Genomic DNA, 25,386 nt, shown 5'->3' on the forward strand with positions numbered 1-25,386 from the left:
CACCTTCTGTCCAATACCCTATCACGTTTTAGCCCCTCCCTAGTTTCTTCCAAACCTTGATATAGTCCCTTCTCACTTTAGTCTCAAAAAAAATTGACTGATCATTTCTCCCAATATGTAGGAGCTGTCTGACCCGCTGAGTTTATCCAGCAGCTCATGAGTTCAGTGTCTGCAGTTTTTGTTTCTCAGACCTAAGCAGGTATTTTTGATCCTGAGAGAGCATCATCAACTGCAAGTTCCCTCCAAGTTGCACACTATTCTAAATTGGAAATATATCGTTGCTCCTTCATCCTCACTGGGTCCTCCCCAACAGCACGGTAGAATGGCCTCAGCTGTAGTTCAAGGAAGAGACTCCTCATCACTTTCTTCAGGACAACTTGGGATAGACAATAATGCTTGCCTTCCAATTGAAACAACCAGATCCTGTTAAATAAATGGATAAAACTACAGTACTAACTTTTCTACTGTGAGATTCAGACAGGTACAAAACATGCCTGGGCAATGTGCCGGAAGGCACACTGCATCCAGCAAATAATCTGAGTCTCGAAAGGTCAGATGGGATTGTTGGGCTGCGTTAGCTGGTTGATTCAGACAGACAGTTATTTGGTAATGTGCACTGCTGAAGGGGAAATAGAGAACATGAAAAGCAAACCCACCCTGGGTAGATGTAATGTGACTCTCCCTTCCTGTATGGCCATGGCTGTATGCACACATCAGATCATTGCTGCATGATCTATGTGGCAGGCAGTATTAGAACTGAATTAACAGCCTTGTTCTTATTAACTTGATGCTTTCTGCTGAATAGAAATAAAATTCCAAAAGACTCACGAAGGCTCCTCAGAAACAACCAGCAACTCCTCCAGCTCCTGCGCCTGTTTGTACCACGGCAGCTTTGCTTCCACGGGGAGTTTCTCTATAAACCAAACAAACAAATTAGCTGCAGGTTTGAGAAAGAGAGGAAGAAACTATATGTTCTGACAAGGTCCTAGTCTCCTGTCACAAATTGTTTAATGTAATTGGGTTGTCTTTTCTGATTGTCTTCAAGTGTTCACTAACGCTCATTGTTTTATATTTCAAAATTATTTGAGAAGTCAGGAAGTCTAAGATATTATGCTTCAAGGTGTAATTACTTCTCTGCACCTGCACTGACTGGACATGATTAAATAATAACTAGACCCACAGAGTGGGTCTTTGACATTCCTGATCGTTGCACTGATAGCAATTATTTTGCCATGCAAAGGCAAGATTATAATATACATTTCTCTAGTAAAAGGCCATTGTTAATTGCAATGACAAATCTGTCATCCAATATTAATAGCTAATTGCACAAATACAACACATCATCACTGATGATGAAGCATTAACTCAATTAATCCCACAACAATTTCCCTAGCACCATTCTGTTCACTGAACCTTTGTTTAGATCATGTTCACCACTTTGTCCTCGTCAATTCTCTTCATCATTTCTTTAAAATACAAATTAGATTTGTGAGAGATGATTTTCTATATTCAAAGCCTTGGTGACTATCCCTAATCAGTTCTTAACTTTCCAAATGCAGAGAGATTGTGTTCCACCGAATACATTCTTGTGACTTTCCCACCACAGATGTGAGGCTCATCAACTTGTAGCTTCCTGTCTTGTCCTTGCAGCCGTTCTTAAATAAAAACACAATATTTGCCATCCTCCAGCCTTCGGTACTTCATCTGTGACTAAAGATGAAGCAAATATCTCTGCCAGGGTCCCAGAAATTTCTTACCCATCTTCCCACAATGTCCAAGGATACACTTGATAAGACCCCAGGGATTGATCTATGTGTGCGCCCTTTATTATTTCCAGTAGCTCCTCTTTTATAATACAGTTATGTTTCAAAACATTACTATTCACTTCCCTTAATTCTTTAGATTTGTGACCTTTTCCATGTTAGATACTGATATGAAATATTCAATTGAGAACCAAATGATCTTCTGTGGCTCCACACAAAAAGACACTCTTTGAGAGTGATCCCTAATAGGACCTATACTCTCCCTTGTTACCCTTTTGCTGTGCATATTTTTGTAGAATCTCTAAGGATTTTCCTTGAACTTATCTGCCAGAGCCATCTCATGTCCCCTTTGTTCCCTCCTGATTTCCATCTTGCTAACTCCAACATATATGTTACAGGTACACGATCCTTTATCTGGAACCCCTGGGGGACAGTATGTTCTGAATTTTGGATTTTTCCGGATTTCGGAAAGCCCACCCAAATTGTGCTGCCATATCCACCCCCACCCCCTTCCAGTCACCCGGCCATCTCCCCCAATCGCAGTCCATTGGCTGTCTGGATGGCACCCCCGGCCGCCCGGACGGCTCCCCCAGCCGCCTTCCCCGACTGCCAGTCCCTTGGCCTCCCGGCCGCCTCCCCCAACTGCGGTTCCCCGGCTGCCTCCCCCAATTGTCGGTCCCTTGGCCGCCTCCTGCAACCGCCGGTCCCTTGGCTGCCTCCCCCAACCATTGGCTGCCCAGCTGCCTCCCCCAACCACGGTTCCCTGGCCGCCTCCCCCAACCGCGGTCCCTCAGCCACCTCTCTCGACTGCCTCTCCCAACCACTGGCCCCTCGGCTGCCTCCCCCCGACCGCCAGTCCCTTGGCCGCCCGGTAGTCTCCCCTGGCCACCGGACCCCACTTGATAGATTTTGGAGCTTTCCAGAATTTAAATGTCCGGATAAAGGATTGTGTACCTGTACCTCTAAAGGCATTTGTTTGATTCCAGCTGCTGATACCTGACATAAAGCTCCTTTTTGCAATCCAGAACCTCAATAGTTCCTTTCCCCAAACCCTCACACATCCTGCCAGTTGTGCTCCTACCCTACCTGCTTATTTTGGGGTCTGTCTGATTTTCTACACTCCTGAAGAAGAGCCCAGGGCCAAAACATCAACTGCCTTTTACTATCGGTGAATGCTGCGTAACCTGCTGAGTTACTTCAGTGCTCTTGTGTACTGCACTAGACCCCAGTATCTGCACATTTCTTGTTCACCTCAATATCCATCAGCAACCATGATTCTGTAATCTTGCTGTTCTTGCCCTTCATTCCAACAGAAACATGCTGGCCCTGAGCTCATCCTTGTGGTGGAACACTGTAAAACATACAGTGTACTGGTTGGTCCGCCCCGATACTGTAGCTCCTCCCCCTTAGAATCCCTAATAAAGGCAGTATCGTCCAATCACCTCCTTTAGTACTGCCTTCGAAATGGGCCAACAGCATACAAGAGATGTCTGTAAGTTTATAGTGATTAAAGCCTGTTAATCTTGACTTCTGGTCTGTCGGGTCTAATTGATAGCACTACAATCCTAATACATTTTTAAAAGCCTCCTTTACCAGTAAACAGCCTCTCCAAAACAATGACAGTTCATGTCTGATCCCCAGCTTGAGGTCCTCTCCTATCTTTTACCAGAACTCCTCTAAATGTAATTGAATTTTGGTCATTATCCCAAAGTGCTTCCCCACTGAATCATCAATCACTTGAACTGCTTCATTTCCTCGTTGGAGATTCAGTGTTATTTCCACACCCACACCCCCCACCCCCCCATCCCACAACCACGCTGTGGTCGGGTCCTCTACATATTATTTGAGAAAACCTTACTGGACACTTTCAACAAATTTCTTCCCATCAACCTCAGCACCATGGCAGTCACCATGGAGAATTGAAATCTCCTATCTTTATTATCTTATTATGCTGAGATCCATCTGTATTCTCCTTACATATTTGCTCCTCTAATTTCTACTGACTATTGGGGTACCTTTAATATAATCCCATCAAGTGATCATCCCCTTCTTATTTACAAGTTCCATACATTAGCCTCACTGGATGATTTTCCACAGAATATCTTCTCTAACTATGGCCCTCCTCTCTTCCCTTCATTTTTATCACCTCTGTATCACCTGATGATGTTTAGATACTTTCATAAACTGATGCCAAACAAAGGTTGTGCATAGCCAGGTTTCATACTGTTCAATATTTTTAGCTTGAATCCACATTAACCTTTCTCAGAACAGAAGCTACATGAAATGTCAATACAATTTGAGGGTGGCATTCATCTGGTGCTAATGAGATTGCTTATTTTTGTCTGTGTGGAAGTAAACACAAAGAAGTTGTATGGAAGAACAGCATGGAAGAATGGAGGAACCTTGGAGTCCAAATCCAGTGCAGGATGGTGGGGTAGTTAAAAATGATGATGGTATGCTGGCTCTCATTAGTAGGGGGATTGAGTTCATGAGTTGAGAGGTAATGTTGAAGCTCTATAAAACTCTGGTTAGTCCACACAAAATATTATCTTCAGTTCTGATCGATTCATTACAGGAAAGGATGAAAGCTTTAGAGAGGATGCAGAGATCACTCTCCAGGATGTTGCCTGGATTGGGGAATGTGTTTTATGAGGCAAGGTTAACAAAGTTAGGAGTTTTAAGAGGCACAGATAGGATGGACAGCCAGCACCTTTTCTCCTCTGTAACAGTAGCAAACACCAAAGGACCTCTATATAAGGTGAGAGGAGGACTGTTTAAGGTTTGGGTAGGTTTGTTTGTCAATGTTTTTTTATACACAGAGTGTAGTGGGTGCCTGGAATGCAGTGCCAAGGGTGGTGGAAAAGGCTGGTAAAATAGGGATATTTAAAAGAATCTTGGATAAGCACATGGATGCAATAAAAATAGAGGGTTATGGGTGTGAAGACTTTTTTTTGGAATATTTTATTTATATTTTCACACAAGCTTGAACAGTCATATACAGTGTCACGCCAACAATGGCAGCTCACATTCAAATATACATTTATTCATTTTCTTTATGACTATATATACAATCCGTGTCTCTACCAACTCCCTTCCCCCAACACTTAAAACAAGATGGCTCACTCAAATTTCAACCAACAACAACAAAACTTTAACATCAGGAAAATAAATAATAAATAAGGGGCAAGGAGGGTCACAGCTCAGTGGGTGGCTTCTGGGGCAATATTCATTCCTGGCTTTCCTTGATCAGGATCAGTGTGAGGGAGAGGAAACCGTAGCAAGGAATGGGGAAACCAATCACTGCCATGGGTCTATGTAGTGCATAAATGGCTGCCAGATCTTATGAAAGGTACCATATTTGTTTCACAGGTTATAAGTTATTTTCTCCAGGGGAATGCAGCTCTGCATTTCCTTGTTCCATCGTTCGATACTAAGACTAGGGTTGGACTTCCAAGTCGCCGCAATGCACTGCCAATGCAATTAACATAAATTGGATTTGAAATTTGGACAGCTTCATTGTAAGCCTTATGTCCATTATGTTTCCCAGCAGGAACAACTCTGGGTCCTGTGGGAATTGCTTGCCTATAATTTTCTCCAGGACTTGGTCTAGATGTACCCAAAAGGGCCTCACCTTGGTACATGACCAGGTTGCGTGCACGAATGTCCTGGTCACAACGCCACATCTGAAGCATTGGTCCGAGAGTTCCGGTTTAGATCTGTTTATTTTCTGTGGCATTACACAGCTGGTCCAAAAGTTATACTGGACCAGCCTGTACCTTGCATTGATGACCGTGTTCATGCTTTCCCGGCACAAGTCGGACCAGCGTCTCTCATCAATTGCAATGCCCAAGTCTGACTCCCATCTTTCTCTCGACCTATGAAGGCCCAGTTTGGGTCCCTCCAATTGGAAACGGCAATACATTGCCGAAATAAATTTCTTACCAATCACCCTTCAAATAAAGGCCTCTATGTTATTGCATCGAGGTAGAGCCATATTTAGACCCAATACGTCCCATAGAAAAGTCCTTGTTTGAAGATAGCAGTGAAATGCTGATTTGGCAAAGCATATTAATTTTTTAACTGCTTGTGGTGAATGTCTGCCAAGCTGCCTGTCTTCTCCCCTCTGGTGAGCCTTGCTGTACTAACATTGGCTATGCATTATCTCTACTGTTAAGGACACTCCCCTTGGATATAACTGTATATGCATCAATTGTCTTTCATTATTGTACCATTAGTTTCTGCTAATAAAAGCCATGATTATTTTATTAGCAGAAATGGATACAGCCTTTGAGGCTGATGGGGGGGCTATACCAGTTTAAAAGGGTATCTTTCGGAGTCACTAATGGTGTGTAGGTGTTTCAGAGGGAAATGGATAAGATTGTTAGGACGCATGAGTTACAGGGTACGTTTTCCTATCTGGATAATGTCATTATCTGTGGGAAAACACAGGCTGAGCATGACAACAACTTAAAGAAATTTTTAGCAACAGCTAAAGAACTCAACCTTACATTTAACGAGGGCAAATGTGTGTTTAATGCAACAGAGCTACCCATTCTGGGCTACATTGTCCGCAAGAGTGAAATCCGCACCGACCCGGAAAGAATGGCCCTTTAAAATCTAAGCTAATCCTCTCAAAAAGTCGGGTTGCCTTGATGAGAGTGGCCTCTGGCGCTTTGAAGTATTGCGGTGTTGCACATTGACTGCCCTGACATCACATTCATTTGCCAGCGAGTCGAGAGCCAGTGCATAGGCAGCATCACTTTCCCTGGGTTTCTGGCATCTTGTCAGCAACTGGTGTCGAGCAAGCACCACATTCCGTGGCGCTGCATAATAAGCAGTCAGACGTTCCCGGGCTCTTGCCAGAGCAGTAGCTCCTTGCGTTATGGCGAGAGGGACCTCACCCAGCAGAGAGTTCAGGTGGCCCCACTGTATCACCTCATCGACCACGTTGTTTCGAGCCAAGTAATCGAAACAAGCAATCCAGTGGTTGAAAATTTCTCTGGGCCTCAGGGCAGACTGGTCGATTATCAGCCGCTCTAGCTTGAGGGCTGCATCCACGAAAGAGTGGACATTAATTTCCCTTGCTCATTACAGTCCTCTATTCACCTGATGCCATTACAGCGCCAGGTGTCCAGGATCTTGTTACTTACTTTTATTAGGAGTCAGGGGCGTTTTTGGTGACTGAAGGTTTAGATTGTTGAGTAGGTCAGCACAACATCGTGGGCCAAAGGACCTGTACTATACTGTAATGTTCTAAGCTCTAAATAACAAGTTTTAATATTTAGTTTCAGAATGAACTTGCGTCAAGCCGCAATGACCACGTAATGCTTTTCTTGGTATTGGTTTATTGTTAAGAAATGCTGCAGGATCAAGAGTTTCAGCATTTGCTCCACGTTCCTTCTGTTGTCACAGTTACAACCACAAGGCTGCATCAAATATCGCCTTTGTAGTAATGGATTATTTCAGTGTATTAACATTGCCACATTGCAAAGGCTCTTGTTTGGGATGCTGAATCCTTTTATATATATTATATATATATATATATATATAGACTGAGCTGACATATAAGTCTCTGCACTCTAAAAAAAACTTTTCAGGCAATGGGCCTCAAAGAAAATCAAAAAGAATTGATTGTTGTTGAAATCCAAAGAAGCAGGAGCCACTACTATCAACCTGGGACAGGTAAGCTGGTTTGTCCATTGTTGGTCTTCTGATTGCTACCCAATGCAATGATCTCTCCTTACCTGAGGAAATGGAGTCTGTCTTCTTTCTGCTAATAAAAATATTAACTCCTTCCTGCCCCTGTAGAAATGACTGATCTTCTTCCTTCCACAGTAAAAGTGCCCAGCCCTATCTGCCACAGTGGAAATGACCCCTCCTCCTTTGACTCACCAATAAGCATGTGTGACTGTGGATTATTTTCCTCAAAACAAGAGTAAAGGAAATATAAGACACGTGATCCCACAATCCTTGCTGAGTGCTCAATTAATCTGGAAAGGCCTGGGTTGAAGCAGTGAAATCTTCTTCTCCCAAAGCAAGAATTTGGAAAGAAGTAAGTCTGATAGCAAAATGGAAATATGGAGCATTAGAGGCAATGATGGGTAAATTGGAGTGATAATTGGAGAACTGAAGGGTCAGGCTGCAAGTTCATTGAGTGCCAATGAAGGGATGTTTTGGTAGAATCCTCAGAATTGGTCCATGCATTATGTTAACTCTGTAATATTGGGAGTCCTGCAAGAGCACACAGAAGGAAGCCTAATCTATTTTAGGACTTGGGGATTACAGTAATAGGCATCACCTTTTTGTTGACTGTCTTGTCTCCAGAGTACTACCATAATCATCCACTGTCTCTTGTAATTTTTAATGAACTGTTTTCAAGGTTAACATCTGAGAATTGCAGCAGTACAATCTCAGAGCAGACACAACATGCTGCATCACCCCCTAAAAACAGCAATTGATCTGCTAAGTGGAATTCCCTTAAAAAAATACAGGTTGTTACAATTACAGATCTTATTTTGGAACCACTCATTAGAATAATGAGCTCCTGAGAAAAGAAAAAGAAACATTTTGATTTTACTTTTGAATAAATGACAGCTTTCTGATTCAACCACCAAGAGATCAAAAGGCATTCCTTATGAATTGGTCCCAAATGCCCACTGGAACTAAGTTTGGATGCAACGGATTTAATAAGAATTGCTTGAAGTGTGGATGAGCTTAGATTGGAATTTGTTTCTGCACCTGGAGTGAATTTGATGATTTTATGCTCCCAGCCTTGAAGTTCCTGGTTTAGAAAATTCAGGAAAGTTTTTCCCCTGACAGTCCATAGTTTGTCATCTGTCATCCATTATGAAAGTTAATTTCATGAGAATGAACAAATGCAAAGCAGGTCAAGCCTGCAGGATTCACCAGATGACCAGTGACGAGTTTGATCAGGCCAATAGTGGATTAGGCATTGGCTGTAATTTCCACAAGACTGTTGTGTCACACACTGGAGTCCTGGCTGATCTTGGCTCCAGTCCTTTGAAGGAACAACACCTGGGCAACCTCGAACCGGATGGCATTAATTACTGCATCTGGTGGTCCTGTTATAGTCTCCTCTACATTGGAGAGACTGCTTTATTGAGCATCTTGGCTCTGTCCACTGCAATAATATGAATCTCCCAGTAGATATCCATTTCAATTCCCCATCCCTGCCTCTAAAATGTAAAAAAAAATAATACCATGAAATGTTCAGGCAGACTATTTTTTAGTGTGGCTACAAAAATGGCACACAACAGTGCAAGTGCAGTCAAAACAGTGTTTTATAAATCTCCTACATAGCATCTCAACTTTTATATTCTATGCTTCAATCTATGAAGGCAAGCATCCAATATGCCTTCTACAACACCCTGTCTTCCTGTGTGGCCATGTTCAGGGAACAAGATCCAACTGTTCAGCAGGGTAGGAAGGGTGAGGAGGCCCTGCAAGAAGAGTTAAGGGAGTTAGACGCAAGATGGAAGGATAGAACTTCCAGGGTTGTGATCTCAGGATTGCAAACCATGCCGCATGCTAGTAAGGTTAGAAATAGGAGGATAATCCTGCTTAAAATATGGCTAACGACATGGTGCAGGAAGGAGGGCTTCAGGTTGCTGGATCATTAGGCTCTCTTCTTGAGAAGGTGGGATCTGTTCCGACGGGACGGTTTGCATCTGATCTGGAAGGGGACTAATATCCTTGTGGGAAGATTTGCTTGTGCTGCTCTGGTGGGTTTAAACTAGATTTGCAGGGAGAGGGGAGCCAGAGAGCCAGAGCAGATAGAGGAGTTGTTGGAAATGATCTCAAGTGCTTCTATTTCAATGCAAGGAGTATTGTAAGAAAAGCAGATAAGCTGAGAGTATGGATTGACATGTGGAATTATGACAATTTGGCCATTAGTGAAACTTGGTTGCAGAAGGGGCAGGACTGGAAGCTCAATGTTCCAGAATTCTGTTGTTTTAGACGTGATAGAACAGGGGTGGGGTGGGGGGGGGGGAAATGAATGGCATTGCTCATCAGGGAAAACATCACAGTTGTACTCAGGCGGGATAGACCAGAGGGCTCATCTACTGAGGCTATATGGAGCTGAGGAATGGGAAAAGTATGACCACACTCATGGGGTTGTATTATAGACTGGTCAGTAGTCAATGAGAATTGGAGGAACAAATCTGTAGAGAGGTATCAGACCAATGTAAGAAACAGAAAGTTGTGATAGTAGGAGATTAAAATTTTCCACATGTTGACTGGGACTCCTAGACTGTACAAAGGTTGGATGCCTTGGAGTTTGTCAAATGTATTCAGGAAAATTTTCAAAATCAATATAGAGAGGTACCAACGAGAGAGGATGCAATACTGGATCTCCTATTAGGGAACGAGGTAGGACAGGTGACAGAAGTATGTGTAAGGGAACATTTTAGTCCAGAGATCATAATGCCATTAGTTTCAAGTTAATTATGGAGAAGGATGGGTCTGGGCCTTGGGTTAAGATTTTAAATTGGAGAAAGGCCAGTTTTGAGGAAATGAGAAAGAATCTAGAATGCACGGACTGGGATGTTATTTTCGGGGAAGGATGTACTCGATAAGTGGTGGACCTTCAAAGGTGAAATTTTGAAAGTACAGTGTTTCTACGTTCCTGTCAGGAGTAAAGGCAAGGTTAGCAGGCATAGGGAACCTAGGGTTTTTTTAGGGATATTGGGGATCTGGTTCGAAAGAAGAGAAATGTGTATAGCAGGTATAGGCAACATGGAGCAACATGATACTTGAGGAGTGTAAAAAAAATGCAAGAAAAACCTCAAGAAGGAAATCAGGAAGGCTAAAAGAATAGTGGATAGAGTTGTAAAGAGAGGATTTAGCATATTGGCCTTCACAAATCAAAATATTGAGTATAGGGGTTGGGCTGTTATATTGGTGAGGCCAAATTTGGAGTATTGTGTGCAGTTTTGGTCACCTATCTATGAATAAGATTGAAAATATGCAGAGAAGATATGTAGGATGTTGCTCAGACTTCAGGAACTGAGTTACAGGGAAAGGCTAAACACGTTAGGACTTTATTCCCTGGAGTGTAGAAGAATGATAGGGGTATTTAAAATTATGAGAGGATAGACAGAGTAAATGAAGATAGGCTTCTTCCACTGAGAGTAAGTGAGAAACAAACCAGAAGACATGGGTTAAGAGTGAAAGGGGAAAGGTTTAGGGGGAACTTCTTAATTCAGGGAGAGGTAGGAGTGTGGAATGAGCTGCCAGCTGAGGTGGTGAATGCGGGGTCAGTTTTAATTTTTAAGAAGAATTTGGACAGGTACATAGATGGGAGAGGTATGAAGGGCTATGGACTGGGAGCAGGTTGATGGGACTAAGCAAATAAAATAGTTCAGCACAGAATAGAAGGGCTGATGGGTCCTGTTTCTGTGCTGTAGTGTTCTATGGTTCTACAATTCTTCATTTACTCTGTGTCCTACTCCCTTTTGACTTCCCAAGATACATCATCTCACATTTATCAGGATAAAATTCCATCTCCAACACTCCACTCAACTTTCTATCTGATCTTAGACTTAGTCTACCTTCCTCACTATTCACAAAACCAATTTTCAAGTATCTAAAAATTTACCAATCCCACTACCTACATTCACATCTAAGTTGCTAATAAATACCATAAACAACAAAAGCCCCAGCACTGATCTCTGGCCACAATATTCTAATTCAATGTCTTCAACCACTGATCCAATGAAGCAGCTCACCCTGATCTTCCAGAGAAGCCTACAATGCAAGATTTTAATCGAATATCTCACTAAAGTTCATGTCAACGATGTCAGTCTTCTTTGTTACCTCTTTCAAACATTCAATCAAATTAGTGAAACAAGATCTTTTTTTCTGCACAAAATGCTGCTGACTGGTCCTGATCAACCTCCACCTTCCCAAAGGTTCATAAATCCTATCCCTTAGAATTTTCTCCAATAATTTCCTTATAATTGATGTAAGGTTAACTGGCTTACAGTTACTTGCTGCCTTCTTAAATAAATGAGCTATCCTTGGGTTTTTGTTACAGCAACTGAGTGAATGAAATTGCATCATTCTTCATCAAGGCCCCCACTAGTTCCTCCATTGTTTCCCACAGCATCCTGGGATTGATGTCACCTGACCCTGATTTTTTAAATCTAACTTCTGGTGTTCCAAGTCATGGAACACTTCAACTTTCTTGAGACTGATATGCTCCAGACTATCATCATAACCCTTCCTGAACTCACTATCTTTCTCTTCTGTCTCCTTGCTGAGTACCGCCAAGTAGTATTTATTTTGAAATCTCCCACATTCCCCCCAGCTCGCACACAGATTACACTTTTGTTTCCTAAGGGATCCACTCTTTCCCTGGATATTCTCTTGCTCCTTACTCCTAATAAAGAATGTGTTGAAAGTCTCCTTGTCAAGGATATTGTATGGCCACTTTTGGCCCTTGTAATCACTTCCTTAAATTCTCTCATCCAACCCTCAATATTCCTTAAGAGATTCCTTTGATTCTCATTGCCTGTAACTGCCATCTGCTTCTTTCCTTTTTCTGATTCAACTATCCTTTGTCAAGCAAGGTTCCTTAATCTTGCCATCAATACCTTTCACCTTTGGCTTAATAATTGACTCTAATATTACTCCAGTATGTTAAGCTATCGACCACTTGTTCCCCACTTTTTTTTGCCTTCCCGCCTTTTTGAATGGGAATGTCTCAATGGCAGTTTCCCAACTCTTTGGCACTTTCCCAGAAACTACACGTATTTGGAAAGATCAGAACTAATGGAATGACCATCTTTGCAGCTATTTCTTTAAGGATTCAAGGGTACAGCCATTCTGTCTAAGGGATTTATTGCCTTTAGCTCTATTGGTTCGCCAATTATATCTCATTCCTGGGAGATACTTTAATGAGTATCATGAATTGCCATTCCCTTTAATCCATTAACCCAGTACAGTTTAGTTCACTGTGTACTCCATTGTAATACCCTTTAGTTAAATACAGTTCCTTGTGACCCAAGTTCCTCCCTCTCACACTAAATACAAAATTCTATGATATTAATGCTATTTTGAATACATTTTTTAAAACTTTGTGGTCATTTATTGAATCTTCCTCATTATCAAATGCAACACTGCCCGAGCAACCCAGCATTCAGGGAATCAAAGGCTGCCATTTAGCTATGAGAGAAGAAAGCTGCAGTACTTTACTATCTCCCACATAATTTCATCACCATTAGCTATGATCAAAAGCCAAAGAAATGCCAGAAAACATAAAAACTGAAAGTGTTGGAAATACTCAGTAGGTCAGGCAGCATCTTTAGAGAAAGAAAAACAGGGTGAACATTTCATTGAAAAGTCATCAACCTGAAATGTTACCATTTTGACCTTGCGATTTGAGAAGGAAGCAAAAGACAATGTGACATGTGGTCAAAAGGTACAGACCATATACTGTATATGATGACCCATAATTGTTGAGAGACATTGACCAGACGTTAGTGAGATGACACAGGCCAACAAGTAGTACAGTAGCACAGCTAACACAACTGCCTCACAGCTCCAGAGACCCAGGTTTAATCCTGACTTTAGGCTTTTTGTGGAGTTTGTATGATCGGCCAGAGTTTCCTTCGGGTGCCCTGCTCTTCATCCACATCCCAAAGATACACGGAATGAAGGCGCAATTGGACACTCGTGCAGGTGAGTGTAGAAACTGGGGAAGATTTACAGGAATATGGGGAGAATAAAAATGGGATCCATGGATGACTGGTGGGCTGAGGGTCCTGTTTCTGTTTGATTTTTCTCCATGATTCGATGAGTCTGTGGCACCTGTGATTAAAGAGGGACACTAACCATATTTTACCTGAGAGGACATGGATCACACTTCGATCTTACATCAGAAAAGACACAGATTACATTTGACCTGAAATAAAAACAGTACTTATTTTTCAGACATAGAGCATGGTAATAGACTCTTCCGGCCCATGAGCCAGTGCTGTCCAAATACCCCAATTACCGACAACCCTCATATGTTTTTTGAAAGGTGGAGGAAACCAGAGCACCTGGAGGAAACCCACACAGTCATGGGGAGAACATTCAAACTCCTTACAGACAGCGTCAGATTCAAACCCAGGTTGTTGGCGCTGTAATGGCGTGGCGCTAATCACTACACTAACCAAGCCACTAAACATTTAATGGATCAAAGCATCTGTGGGAAGAAAAACATATACCACAGATGATGCAGGACTTACTCAGTATTTTCAGCATCATTTGTTTTTATTTCCGATTTCCAGCTTCTGCAGTTTTATTATAATATTTACACTTTGTTATGAAGTTAGAGTGGGCACTCTCACACTTTGGCCTCATGTCTAAGAAAGCTCTGTTAGCATGTTTTCCTGTCAGAGTGCACAGATACATTTTTGACCAGAGGTCAAATGAAGACAGATTTTATACGTGATCAGAGAGGACCTTGGCTACACTTTGACCTGAGCTTAAACAGGGTGCTGATTACATTTCATCCTGAGGTCTGACAGGGAAATGATTTCATTTTGACTGTTGTAGAAGACCGAGATTACTCTTTGTTGTTTCATTGTGAATGACAGAGAGGTCAAGTAAAAATACAGAGTTCCAATAATGACCTTCTTGGGCAAAATGCTGGTGGTAAGATGCAAAATGACCGAGGTAGCTTTAAGGGCAAAGTACAATGGTTGTTCTCCTTTTTGTTATACCCTAGTCTTAATGTTTCTGGAGAGGGTATGTACTTTACAAATAAACCATGGCTTGAATCATAGATAGACTTGGGGCCAATAAAAAAATCCTCTGAATGAGGCAGTCAATGAATTGCTAAAGTTGACAGACTCAGACTAGGAGTTAAGATCATTAAAATCATCCGGAAAAAAATTAATATTCATTGAATATACTTCACAGAGGCCATCCAATCAACTATCTCTGTGGCACTTGGCCCTTCTCCTTAAACTTTCATCTCATGACGGGCTCATTATCAAATTTCATTCAATATATTTTACCCTATGAACTGTTTTGGTTAAAGTTATTGCAAATCTTGTTGTTACCTCTCATACTTTTATTTTGACAGATTTAGAATCCCTTCCCAAGGTGAGAAAACATAGATTTACTGATTAACAGCCCAGATTTAAGAAGAAACACTACAGCTAAGAATTTTTTTTGCCATCAGAAGTTTAGGTCAATTGTCATCAACTCTTATTTACTTACAGACACCCTAACTAGTCTGGACTAAAGCACAACTCTAAGATTAATCCAATCCATTCTTCTGTAATTTGAACTGTACGATATTCTTGTAGGAGTACAATTAAAATGCATCTTTGTACAACATTTCTCCACTTACAACATTAACAAAGTCACAACCTGCCTTTAAAGAATTATTAAAACTTTTGTTAAGATAAAGGGATTTGACAGTGCACTTATGAACATCATGCAGGATGAAACTGCTGGGCTTACCTTTTGGTTTATAACATGGAACCATAACAGTACATTCTTCTTTTACATGAGGCTTTGTCTTGGGATTGCAGCCCCCAGCATGCAGTCCTCTGTGATCAATACATAGGACCACCCGATATCGGAGGCCTTGTCCACATGTCACCGTACACTAGAGAGAGACAGACAGACAGACTGTCAACACACAGCAGCTCAGAGCTCACACATCTGCTGCAAGAAAATTCTTGGTAACTGGGAAAGTGAACCAAATAAATTAAGTAAAATCAAAGTAACAGAATAAAAGGCAGCATTTGATAATTCCAATTACTGCTATAAAAAAAAGGCCCTTAACATAAATTCTGAGCAGTACACCCCTCTATTAAAATGTCTTAAATGATTGATTAATGAGGCTGACCAGCTGTGCGCAAGCCCTGTTGACAAATTCTTAAGGTTATTCACTGCTGGGATTCAGTGGGAGAATGATGTATGCAGATTCAAATAATTCTGAGCAGATGGGAATAGCTGGAGTGGCAATTCATTGCAATGAGAATATGTTCAATCAGTATAGTTGCATAGTCTACTAACACCAACTGCACAGATTCTATGTGGAGAATAACTACTTGATAAAATGATGATGGAAATGAGCTCATCTTGAATACCACCTTCAGCAGCATGACAGAGAGAAAAATAAGCACTAACTCGCCTTTAACTTAATAACATAATGACATAAAATCAATTAATTATTCACATTATTGCCTAAACATATTTACCTACTTCTTTACTGAATTATATACATGCTGGGTCTGTCAGTAAATGCCATGAAAACAAGCTGTGAATGTGACCGAATGATCCTGATTTAATAAAAATGCATTCCTTCAAACCATGTCTAAACTGACAGCAGTTTTTGACATGCTTATAGCAGCATCTTACCCCACCTCAACCACCCTAAATGTTCTCTCCTTCACCATCAGAACATAATGGCTTTTCTGATAGCATCACCAAGCCTGTGAGCTGTACCAACATGGACAAGGGCAAGAGGCAAATAGGAACCTGTCTGCTGCCCTCCAAGATGCATAGCATTCTGACTTAGAATTCTTTCACCGTTGGAACTAAATCCTGGAGCTCCAACCCCAGCTGCACCATGACAATGTGATAATAGCAGCTCACCCCCATCTTCTCATGGAGAATTAGAGTAAGATGAACAAATGCTAGCCTTCTCCATAATGTCCAGATCCCCCCAAAATGAACAATTACAGAAGTGCCTGTGAAGGCATTTACTTTCGTTGGTGACTAGTACACTTATCAGAATCTTGAGACCATAAAACCCAAGAGTAAAAATTACTCACAGGAGACCATTCCTGAGACAACCATTTTGGACAATCAAAGAGGTTACAGGGCTGCATGACCGGAAACTTCTGTATGTACATGCACTTCCACTCCTCTGCATTATTGATTTGTCCATTGATATCTTCTTCTACACAGGAGACAGTGCGGAGTTGAGCACCTCCTCCACATGAACTTGAGCAGGCAGTCCAAGGGCTACTGTCCCACCTGCCAACACAGAACAGCAAGTGTTTTTTCTCGCATACTATGATAGTAAGTCTGAATACTGCAAAATATGAGTGTCACAACCTCCTTTCCTCAGCTAAAATCATTTGTGAATCAAGCATTTTGATAAGAAAGTTGGAAAATCAATTGCACAATTTTCATTTCAGAAGATAAAAGACCAGAAAGTTTAAACAAAGGCATAAAAAATCAAAAATGCATTACTGGGGAAATATGTCAAGGTTCTGAATTAAACTTTTTATCAGGACCTAAAACCAAAAGTCTGGAACAGCCTCAAACCAAAAATATTGACCTCTTTTCTTTGACATGCTGAATGACCGATTGCACATTCCGAACATTCCTGTTTCTGCTTTATTATCTTTTCCATGTGCTGGAAATTATTTCTCAGAGCAGAATATTACTGACACATGTGACACTGGAAAAAAAAAAGTATTTGCAACTTGTAAATTGCAGAAAATTGGAAACCCAGTTGGGTCAGCCAACATTTGCCACAATTCACAATTGCATCATTTCTGTGATAGTGTGTGTGGTGGGATGTATGGGGTGATGTGGGGGGGTGGGGGGAATGTGGGATGTGTGGGGGGGTGTGTTTGTGGGGGATGTGTGGGGGTGAAATGTGGGGGATGTGTGGAGAGGTGTGTGTGTGGAGGTATGGGGGTGTGTGTGTGTGTGGGGGTATTGGGGGTGTGTGGGGGGATGTGTGGGTGTGTGTGGGGGGATGTGGGATGTGTGTTTGTGGGGCTATGGGGGTGTGGGGAGGATGTGTGGGGGAATATGTGGGGGGATGTGTGGGGGGTATGTGGGGTGTGTGTGTGTGTGGGGATGTGGAGCATGTGGGGGATATGTGTGGAGAGGTGTGTGTGTGGGGGTATGGGTGTGTGTATGGGGGGATGTGTAGGGGATATGTGGGGGGAGATTTGGGGGTATGGGGGCTGTGTGTGGGGGTATGGGGTGGAGTGTGTGTGTATGTGTGGGGTTATGGAGTGTGTGTTTGAGGGGTATGAGGTATGTGTGTGTTTGGGAGTATGGGATGTGTGTTTGGAGGTATGGGGGGTTTGTGGAGGTGTGGGGTGTGTGTGGGGATATGAGGGGTGTGTGGGGGTATGGGAGGTGTGTGTGGGAGGTGTGTCGGGGGAGGTGGGGCAAGATGTGTGTGTGGTGGAGAGGTGGGGTGTGTGGGGGGGAGGTCTGTGTGTGTGGGGGGAGATGGGGTGTGTGGGGGGAGGTGGGCTGTGTGGGGTGTTAAAAGAAACACAAAAAGCTTGCAATGGCAATCTAGCTCCAAAGAATTGGCCCTTACATTTTCTGGAGTTTTGTTTTAGCAATGTAAGTAAACCAGAGTTTAAATGAAAGTTCAACAAATTCCAATGATTTTAAACCATTTTCTCTGCTTCATTCATTAATTTATTCTCACAATCAATCATCCTTAATTTCTTTCTCATTCTCTTATATTTTCTCTTTAATTTTGGAGGTAGCTTACCAACAGCATCAGTATCATTTCAAGTATTACGTACCGAGGAAGCGGATGGAAGTGGTCAAATGGAATGATCTGTTTGTAGCCATCACTGTTGGGAATAGCAATGAGTTATTCATTGTTAACAATGAGTGCATGAAAAGCACTCACAACAAAGCACATTCAATGATCATAGCCTAACCAAAGTGATACTTACATCAGTGAAGTACCAAAACTGGAGATGCAGGATACATTTTGGGAGAAAGAACGAGGACAAGAAAGATCAAATTATATAGCAAAAATGGGTTCGAACCAAAAGAGGGACCTTGGTTTACATGTAGTTAAATCTTTGAAAGCAGTTGGAATCCAAAATAGAGATCTGTCATATGAAGCTAGATAAAATACTTATTGGAGTACAACTAAAATCGTGGTGCATAGCTTTAAGGTAAGGGTTAATTAATTGAGAGTGAATTTGCAAAATACCTTTTCAGCAAGAAGATCTGGAACACACACTGAATGGATCGTGGACAAGGAATTCTTACAATATTCAAGTATCTCGAAGAGCACTTGGACTACCAAGACATAAAGGCTATTCATAGGCTGGCCTGCAGTTGACACCGAACACGGCTGATTAGATCACCTAAAGATGCATTCAGCAACATGCGAGGGTGTAGAGGAGATTCACCAGGATAATGCTTGAGATGAAGTACTTTAGTTATGAAGAGAGAATCAAAAGCTCGGTCGTTTTTCTCTGGAATGGATGCATTTTGGAGGGGACATGATGCAGATATATAAAATTATGAGTATCAATTCAATAAGCTCCAGGAATTCTTTCCCCATATCAAAGATAGATGGAAATGGAAGACAATTAGGGTAAGGAGTAAAAGATTTACTGCTACATGGGGTCCGATAGAGACCTTTTATCATCTGGAGAGCTGAGAGCACCTGGAATGCACTGCTTGAGAAAACGGTGAAGTGAAATTGCTGACTATGTTTTAAAAATGTGTAGATGTGTGCATGAATTATCTAGGCATAGAAGGCTATTAACCAAGTGCTGAAAGGCTGGATTAATACGGAGAGGTGTCCTGTGTTTGCATGGATGTGGTGGTTGAATGAACTGTTTCCACTCTGTCTGACTCTATTGTTCCATGCCCATAACAAATTGACTCTGTGGTTCACTATGTTGAGGAAGAATGAATTGCCTTAATGATGGAGAAGGTTAAAGTCATATTACATGGAAAAGTTTATAGAAAAGTGATGTATTTTCATTCGGAAACCTGCCTGTGCTTACAAAGGCACATCTGGAATAAAGATCTCCCCCCACCCCCCCCACCCCATACAAGCACCAAGTTGGCGTAGAAAGGGAATTTTCTATAACCTATTTCACATATTATCCATCTCCGAGCATGACACACTGATTAAAGACTAAAGGAGATCCACCCAGTGATAAATGTACCATGCACTCTCAATTAAGGCTTTCTTCTACATTTCACGGCACACTTCCATGCAGCTTTAGCTTCTATTCCATAATGACAATTATTTTATGAAATGTAAGTTTACGTTTGAGTTTATGTCACAGGAAACTCAGGTCTCCTATAATAATAATTGTATATCCAATGCTTTAGTTCAGTGACAACCTTTCAAGTTGTAATACTGCACAGGATTTGTTTTGTTTCAGTCATTGCAAGAGCAGATGCTATGATGTGAATTATGTGGAACTCCAGGCCTGACCCATAGGCAAGTCACGTTAGATGGTAAAAAGGGCTTAAGGCATGCTTGTCTTAATCATTTGGGACATTGAGCACTAAAGTAGGGAAGTCATGATGCATCTTGTATGAGATTTTAATAAGGTCACATCTGAAGAATTGTGAGCAGTTGTTCACTAAAGGAAGGATATGGAGGCATTGGAGAGGGTGCAGAAGAGGTTCCTCAGGATGTTGCCTGGATTAGAGTGCATTACTATAAGAAATTTGACAAACGTGAATTGTTTTCTCTGGAGTGCCAGAGGCTAAAGGGGCCAGGTGATGTAAAACAAATATGTATCAAATTAAGAGGCATTGATAGGAAGGATAAGGGATTTTTCACTGGGAGGAAATATCAAATAGTAGAAGGCATAGACTTCAGGTGGCTGGGAGAAAGTTTAAAGGAGATTTGAGAGGATATTTTTTTTTAATGCTGAGTGGTTGGTTCCTGCAATGAGCTGCCTGGGGAGGTGGTAGATGCAGATCTGATAGCAATGCATAAGAAGCAATTGAGACAGACACATAAACAGGCAGACAATAGAAGGACATGGACCACGTGCAGGCAGATGGGGTTAGATTAGCATCATGATCAGTGCAGATATCGTGGGCCAGAGGGCCAGTTTCAGTGTTGTACTGTTTTTTGTGGTTTATTAAAACTAAGTTAAATATGAACATATGAGAGAAAATGGGTGATAATATGAATCGAATTGCCATGCCAAAGTACACTTTGTCTGCTATAATGGAGGGAATGTCTCCAGAATCCCACTGATTATCCATTGCATTTCAAGGAAAAAAGAATTGTGCATAACCACATCCCATCTTGCTGCCCAGCTTAGTGGTTTCTTTTCTGATAATAGTCAACTCCTCAATTAAAGTTGTTGAATACAAATTTTCTGGAAGATTTTTTTCCAATCTGATGCCTTTTTCTGGGTTTTATGCCATCTAAATACAGAGGAACAGAGAAATTTTGTAAACATTGGAGACTTCAGGAAAACATACACAGGAGAATTGGCAGGCATGTTGCAGATGCAATACCACCTAACTGGCACAATTAAGTTCTTGGTCTTCGTAAATTGGGGCACAAATCTTTGACGGTGGCAGGGCAAGTGAACAAAGATGTTGATAAAGCATATGCAAGCCAGGAAGTTACACTGAACTGATGAAATTGGTTAGTCTCAGCAGGACTGTGAACATTCCTCAGTACTGTACACTGGGAAGAATGTGAAGAGCTTTGACAGGGTGGTGAAGAGCTGACATAAGGAAGGAAAGACGAGTTATGTAGAAAGACTAAAGTAGGTGGGTGAGATAGTTCAGAAAACATATGGAAGAAATATACAAAATCCTCCAGGTGTTGGTAAAGGAAAACTAATTCCAAGGCCTGGAGTATTGATAACCAGAGGAGCAAGATTTAAGTTGACTGGCAGAGGAGCTAGAGGAGAGATCAGGAAAACATTTTTTTAATGTGACTGGCTTTTAAAATGGCAAAGGATCTCATACTTGAAACATTACCCCATTTCTCTTTCCATAAATTATCTCTGATCTGCTGAATGTTTCAAGCATTTTCTGCTTTAAACATATTTTCAGTATCTGCAGTATAATTTATGTTCAAGGATTTGGAAAGAGCTGCCCAATAGAGCACAGAAGCAGATTCAATTGGAATACTTGAAAGGGAATTTGATTTATATTGGAAAGAAAACATTTCCATGGATGTAGTGATATGGGGAAAGAGAAGATAGAATGGAGTCCATGGCTTACTTGAGGAAGAGATGTGACCTTGGTAAAGATGATCTGACTCTAAACAGTTGGATGGGTATCAGTGATCTTCCTTCTTGATATGAAGAAAGTAAATTAAATAAAATGTCAAGAGGGGAGCACAAATAGATACAACCACACTGGTTTATCCCAATCCGCACACCAGAAATCATAATCTCTAACAAACTGCAGTAATGCCTTCTGAAGCTTTTGCGTGCAGAAGTGTGGTGGACATGTACAGTACATTAGGTTTGGTCTTTGGGTGAAAGCTAGAAGGCCTGAAGCCTACTTTACATGTAGCAATAAAATAATTTGTTGAGTTGGCTGCTGGAAAATAGCTATGATCTGATTGAATGGCAGAGGGGGTTAAGAGCTAGTTCACGTTCCTGTGCTGAAGATTTATTCCTGCACACAACAGGAATTTTTATCTCACATACTCTTTCAAACTTCAATATCCATTAAACGATAAAGAACATTATTGTTTCTTCCTCTAATCTCATATTTATCAGGGAATGCAGTAATGTGAACTGAAAGGTATCAAAGGAAAACCAACTGAAAAAAAAAGGTGAAAGCGGGAAGCACTGAAATCTCATAAATGTTAGCACAATTCATAAGCAAAAACATGCATTCAATTTAAGTTGTAAAAAAAAATTAACCATCTGGCAACATTAAAATTTCTCTTAAAAATGAACCATGCTACTTGAGTTAAATAAAATGTGTTGCTATTAGGGCGCAAAGGCAACCAACAATACAGACAATGCGTACTGCCCAATTCCTTTTGAGTGATTCTCTCCATTCAACATAACCTCCTTAGCCTGTGCCATTTAGAGACAGAAATATTTGCAACTGAATGGAAATGGGAAAAAAACACACAGACCCTGGCTATCTCTTAGGAGGTCTTGCCCAGAGACAAGGCTACTAATCGCCATTCTGTCAACTTTCTATAGGAGTTCTATCAAGTGTGTCCTGGCTGGTTGCATCACAGCATTGTACAGTTGGTGTAGAGCACTGGAGCCACAGGACCATAAAAGCATCAGAGAGAATCACTGGGGTTGCCCTCTCCCCACCCCACCCACCCCTCAATCGGATTTACTGGGATCTTCATTTAAAGAGGGTTTATAAAATCAGGGAGGACCCCTGCCACTGAGCACGGAGTATCTTCCAGCTGCTCCTGCCGGGAAAAAAGATACAGGAGTATCAGAGCCAGAACCACGAAGCTGAGGAACAGCTTCTTCCCATGGGCAGTGAGACTGCTGAATGACTGATAAAACCACTATCCATGACTCTACTATTTATTAATAATTATTTTAATATATGTACATATGAAGTGTGTATATGTATTGTTACGTGGGTGATATGTCTGTACGCACATTTTGCACTGTGGACCGAAGAATGCTGTTTCATCGGGTTGTACTGGTACAATCGGATGACAAATAAACAACCTTGAACTTGATGTACTGTATGTCCTTTTGCCATTTATAATCCTCAGCCCACACACCACTAGAACAAAATATAAATGCCAACCGAGGGAGCAATGGATGTTTGATATTTCTTGCACTGATAAAAACAGAAGAACTTCATGCTGGCTCATAGAGGGGTCATCTCCCTATTTCCCTTCACCATACATCCCTGCACTTTAACAATACATTCTCTTTTGTACATGCTCATCAATTCACCTTGGATTCTGTGATATAGATTAAAGGTCAGGCAGTCACACAGCGTGAAATCAGGCCCTTTGGTCTAAAATGTCCTACCCAAATTAGATCCACCTGACTGACCCCTTTCCACACATCTTTGCAAATTTTTTTCATGGGCATTTCCTCAACTACTCCTCAGCCATTTCATACAGGCACCACCCTCTGTGTAAAAAAAGTTCCTGTTAAATCTCTCAACCCTCATGTTAAATCTATGTCCTCTGGTTACCGATTCCCCTATTCTGAGTAAAAGACTCTCTGCGTTCAACTGATCTATTCCTCTCATGATATTGTACACCTCAATGAGATTACCCCTCATCCTCTTGTGCTCCAAGGATTAAAGGCCTAACCTGCTTCCCCTGAGTCCTGACAACATCCTTCTCAATCATCTTTGCATCTTTTCTAGCTTGATAACATCTTTCCTGCTGCACAGTGACCAAAATTGAGTACAATACTCCAAATGGAGCATCACCAACATCTTGTCCACCTGCAACATAACATCTTAACTTTTATACTCAGTTCTGTGACTCCTGAAGGCCAATATGTCAAAAGCTTTTTTGACTACCTTATCTCACTACTCTTGTAAGAATATTCAATGCGAAGTTTAAAATAAAACCCCAAAGACTACTTGAAGAATACTGTAAATATGCCAAGGCAACTTCATATTTCATCGTGACATAGAGGGAAGCCATTTGCCATCGAGCTTCTGGTCCATCCCACCGCTCTATCACCCCATTTCCCTGCACCTATTCTTCTTTATGTACATCAACTGCCCTGGGAAGGTGAGGAGATGACGGAGGAGGAAGGGGGTTAGAGTTAATGGGTGATAGGGAGATGCTTGAGAGGAGAGAGGTACAAAAGAAGAGGATGTGGGGAAGGAGAGGAAAGGGTAAGAATGTGAAAGGAAGGGGAGAGGGGATGGGGAGATGGGACGGGGAAGAGGTGAGGTGCAGGGGAGAGGCAGAAGGAATGACAGAGGAAACAAAAATGGGAGAGGGTAAGGGGAAGAGGGGTATGAGGAGAGGGGGGGTCAAGGGTGGGGAGCTGGGAAAGTAGGAGAGATGAGGGGAATTGGGAGAATAGGGAAGTGAGAGGGGGAAGGGGAGACGGGAGTGGAGAAAAAGGTTGGGAAAAGGGGAGTTGGAGAAAGGGGTAGTGGTCAGTGAGGGACTGGGGAGAGGCAGAAGGACAGAAGGGGAAGATGGGGAGAGGATGGTGAAAGGAAAGGATGAGAGAGAGAGAAGCAAGTGTGAGACAGGTGTGACTGGAGAGGATGGGGTGAGAAAGAAGAGTAAGGGTGAGGAGGGGAAGGATGTGTGAATAGAGTAGTACTTCATGTAGGATAGAGAGAAAGAATGGGGAGTGGAAAGTGGAGGATTGCAGAATGATACGGTTAGGGTCAGTGGAGGGGTGGGAAGGGCATAGCAGAGTGAAATGAAAGATGCAATGAAAGAGGGGGAGGGATAGGTAGAGAAGGGATGGGGAGATGCTGAGTGAAAGGTGAAGGCAGTGCAGAATAGAGAAGTGAGGAATATAGAAAGCTGTGAGGAGATGAAAGGGAGGAGAGAGTCCAAAAAGATAAGAATGAATGGGAAAAGAGAGAAAGAAAGAATTATGGAGTCATACAGTACTGAACAGGCCTTTTGGCCCATAGTTGGGCAACCAGAACTACACACAGTACTTTTAAGTGTGGTCTCACCAACACCTTGTACAGCTGAATCATGAGGTCCCAACCTTTGTATTCAATATCCCAGCCAATAAAGACAAGCATGCCAAACACCTTAATCACCTCTTTGTCGACCTGAGTTGCTATTTTGTGTATTATGCATCTGTACACCTAAGTCTCTCTGTTCTAAAACGTTTTCCAAGGGCCTACTATTCACCTTGTATGGCTGACCCTAGTTTGACTTACCAAAGTACATCTCTCACTTGACATAGAGTTAATTTCCATTTGCCATTTC

At 41.8% G+C, this 25,386-nt stretch overlaps 1 protein-coding gene across 3 annotated transcripts in view; it reads right to left on the reverse strand.

The window, feature by feature from the left end:
• Positions 1–824: 824 nt before the first annotated feature.
• LOC138757214 (ADAMTS-like protein 1) overlaps positions 825–25,386 on the reverse strand; it is a 464,147-nt gene continuing 439,585 nt past the window's right edge. For 2 of the 3 annotated variants that reach the window (XM_069924193.1, XM_069924209.1), the window contains 4 exons: positions 18,299–18,349; positions 16,565–16,769; positions 15,243–15,390; positions 11,549–13,595 (listed from right to left, as the gene is read on the reverse strand). In XM_069924193.1, the coding sequence (XP_069780294.1) occupies positions 13,321–13,595; positions 15,243–15,390; positions 16,565–16,769; positions 18,299–18,349 (679 nt within the window). In that variant the 3' untranslated portion in view covers positions 11,549–13,320. Of the gene's footprint in view, positions 914–11,548; positions 13,596–15,242; positions 15,391–16,564; positions 16,770–18,298; positions 18,350–25,386 lie in introns of those variants that run through there. The other variant, XM_069924203.1, reaches the window with a different exon arrangement.

This window comes from Narcine bancroftii, chromosome 1 (genome assembly GCF_036971445.1).
Source record: "Narcine bancroftii isolate sNarBan1 chromosome 1, sNarBan1.hap1, whole genome shotgun sequence".
Lineage (NCBI taxonomy): Eukaryota > Metazoa > Chordata > Chondrichthyes > Torpediniformes > Narcinidae > Narcine > Narcine bancroftii.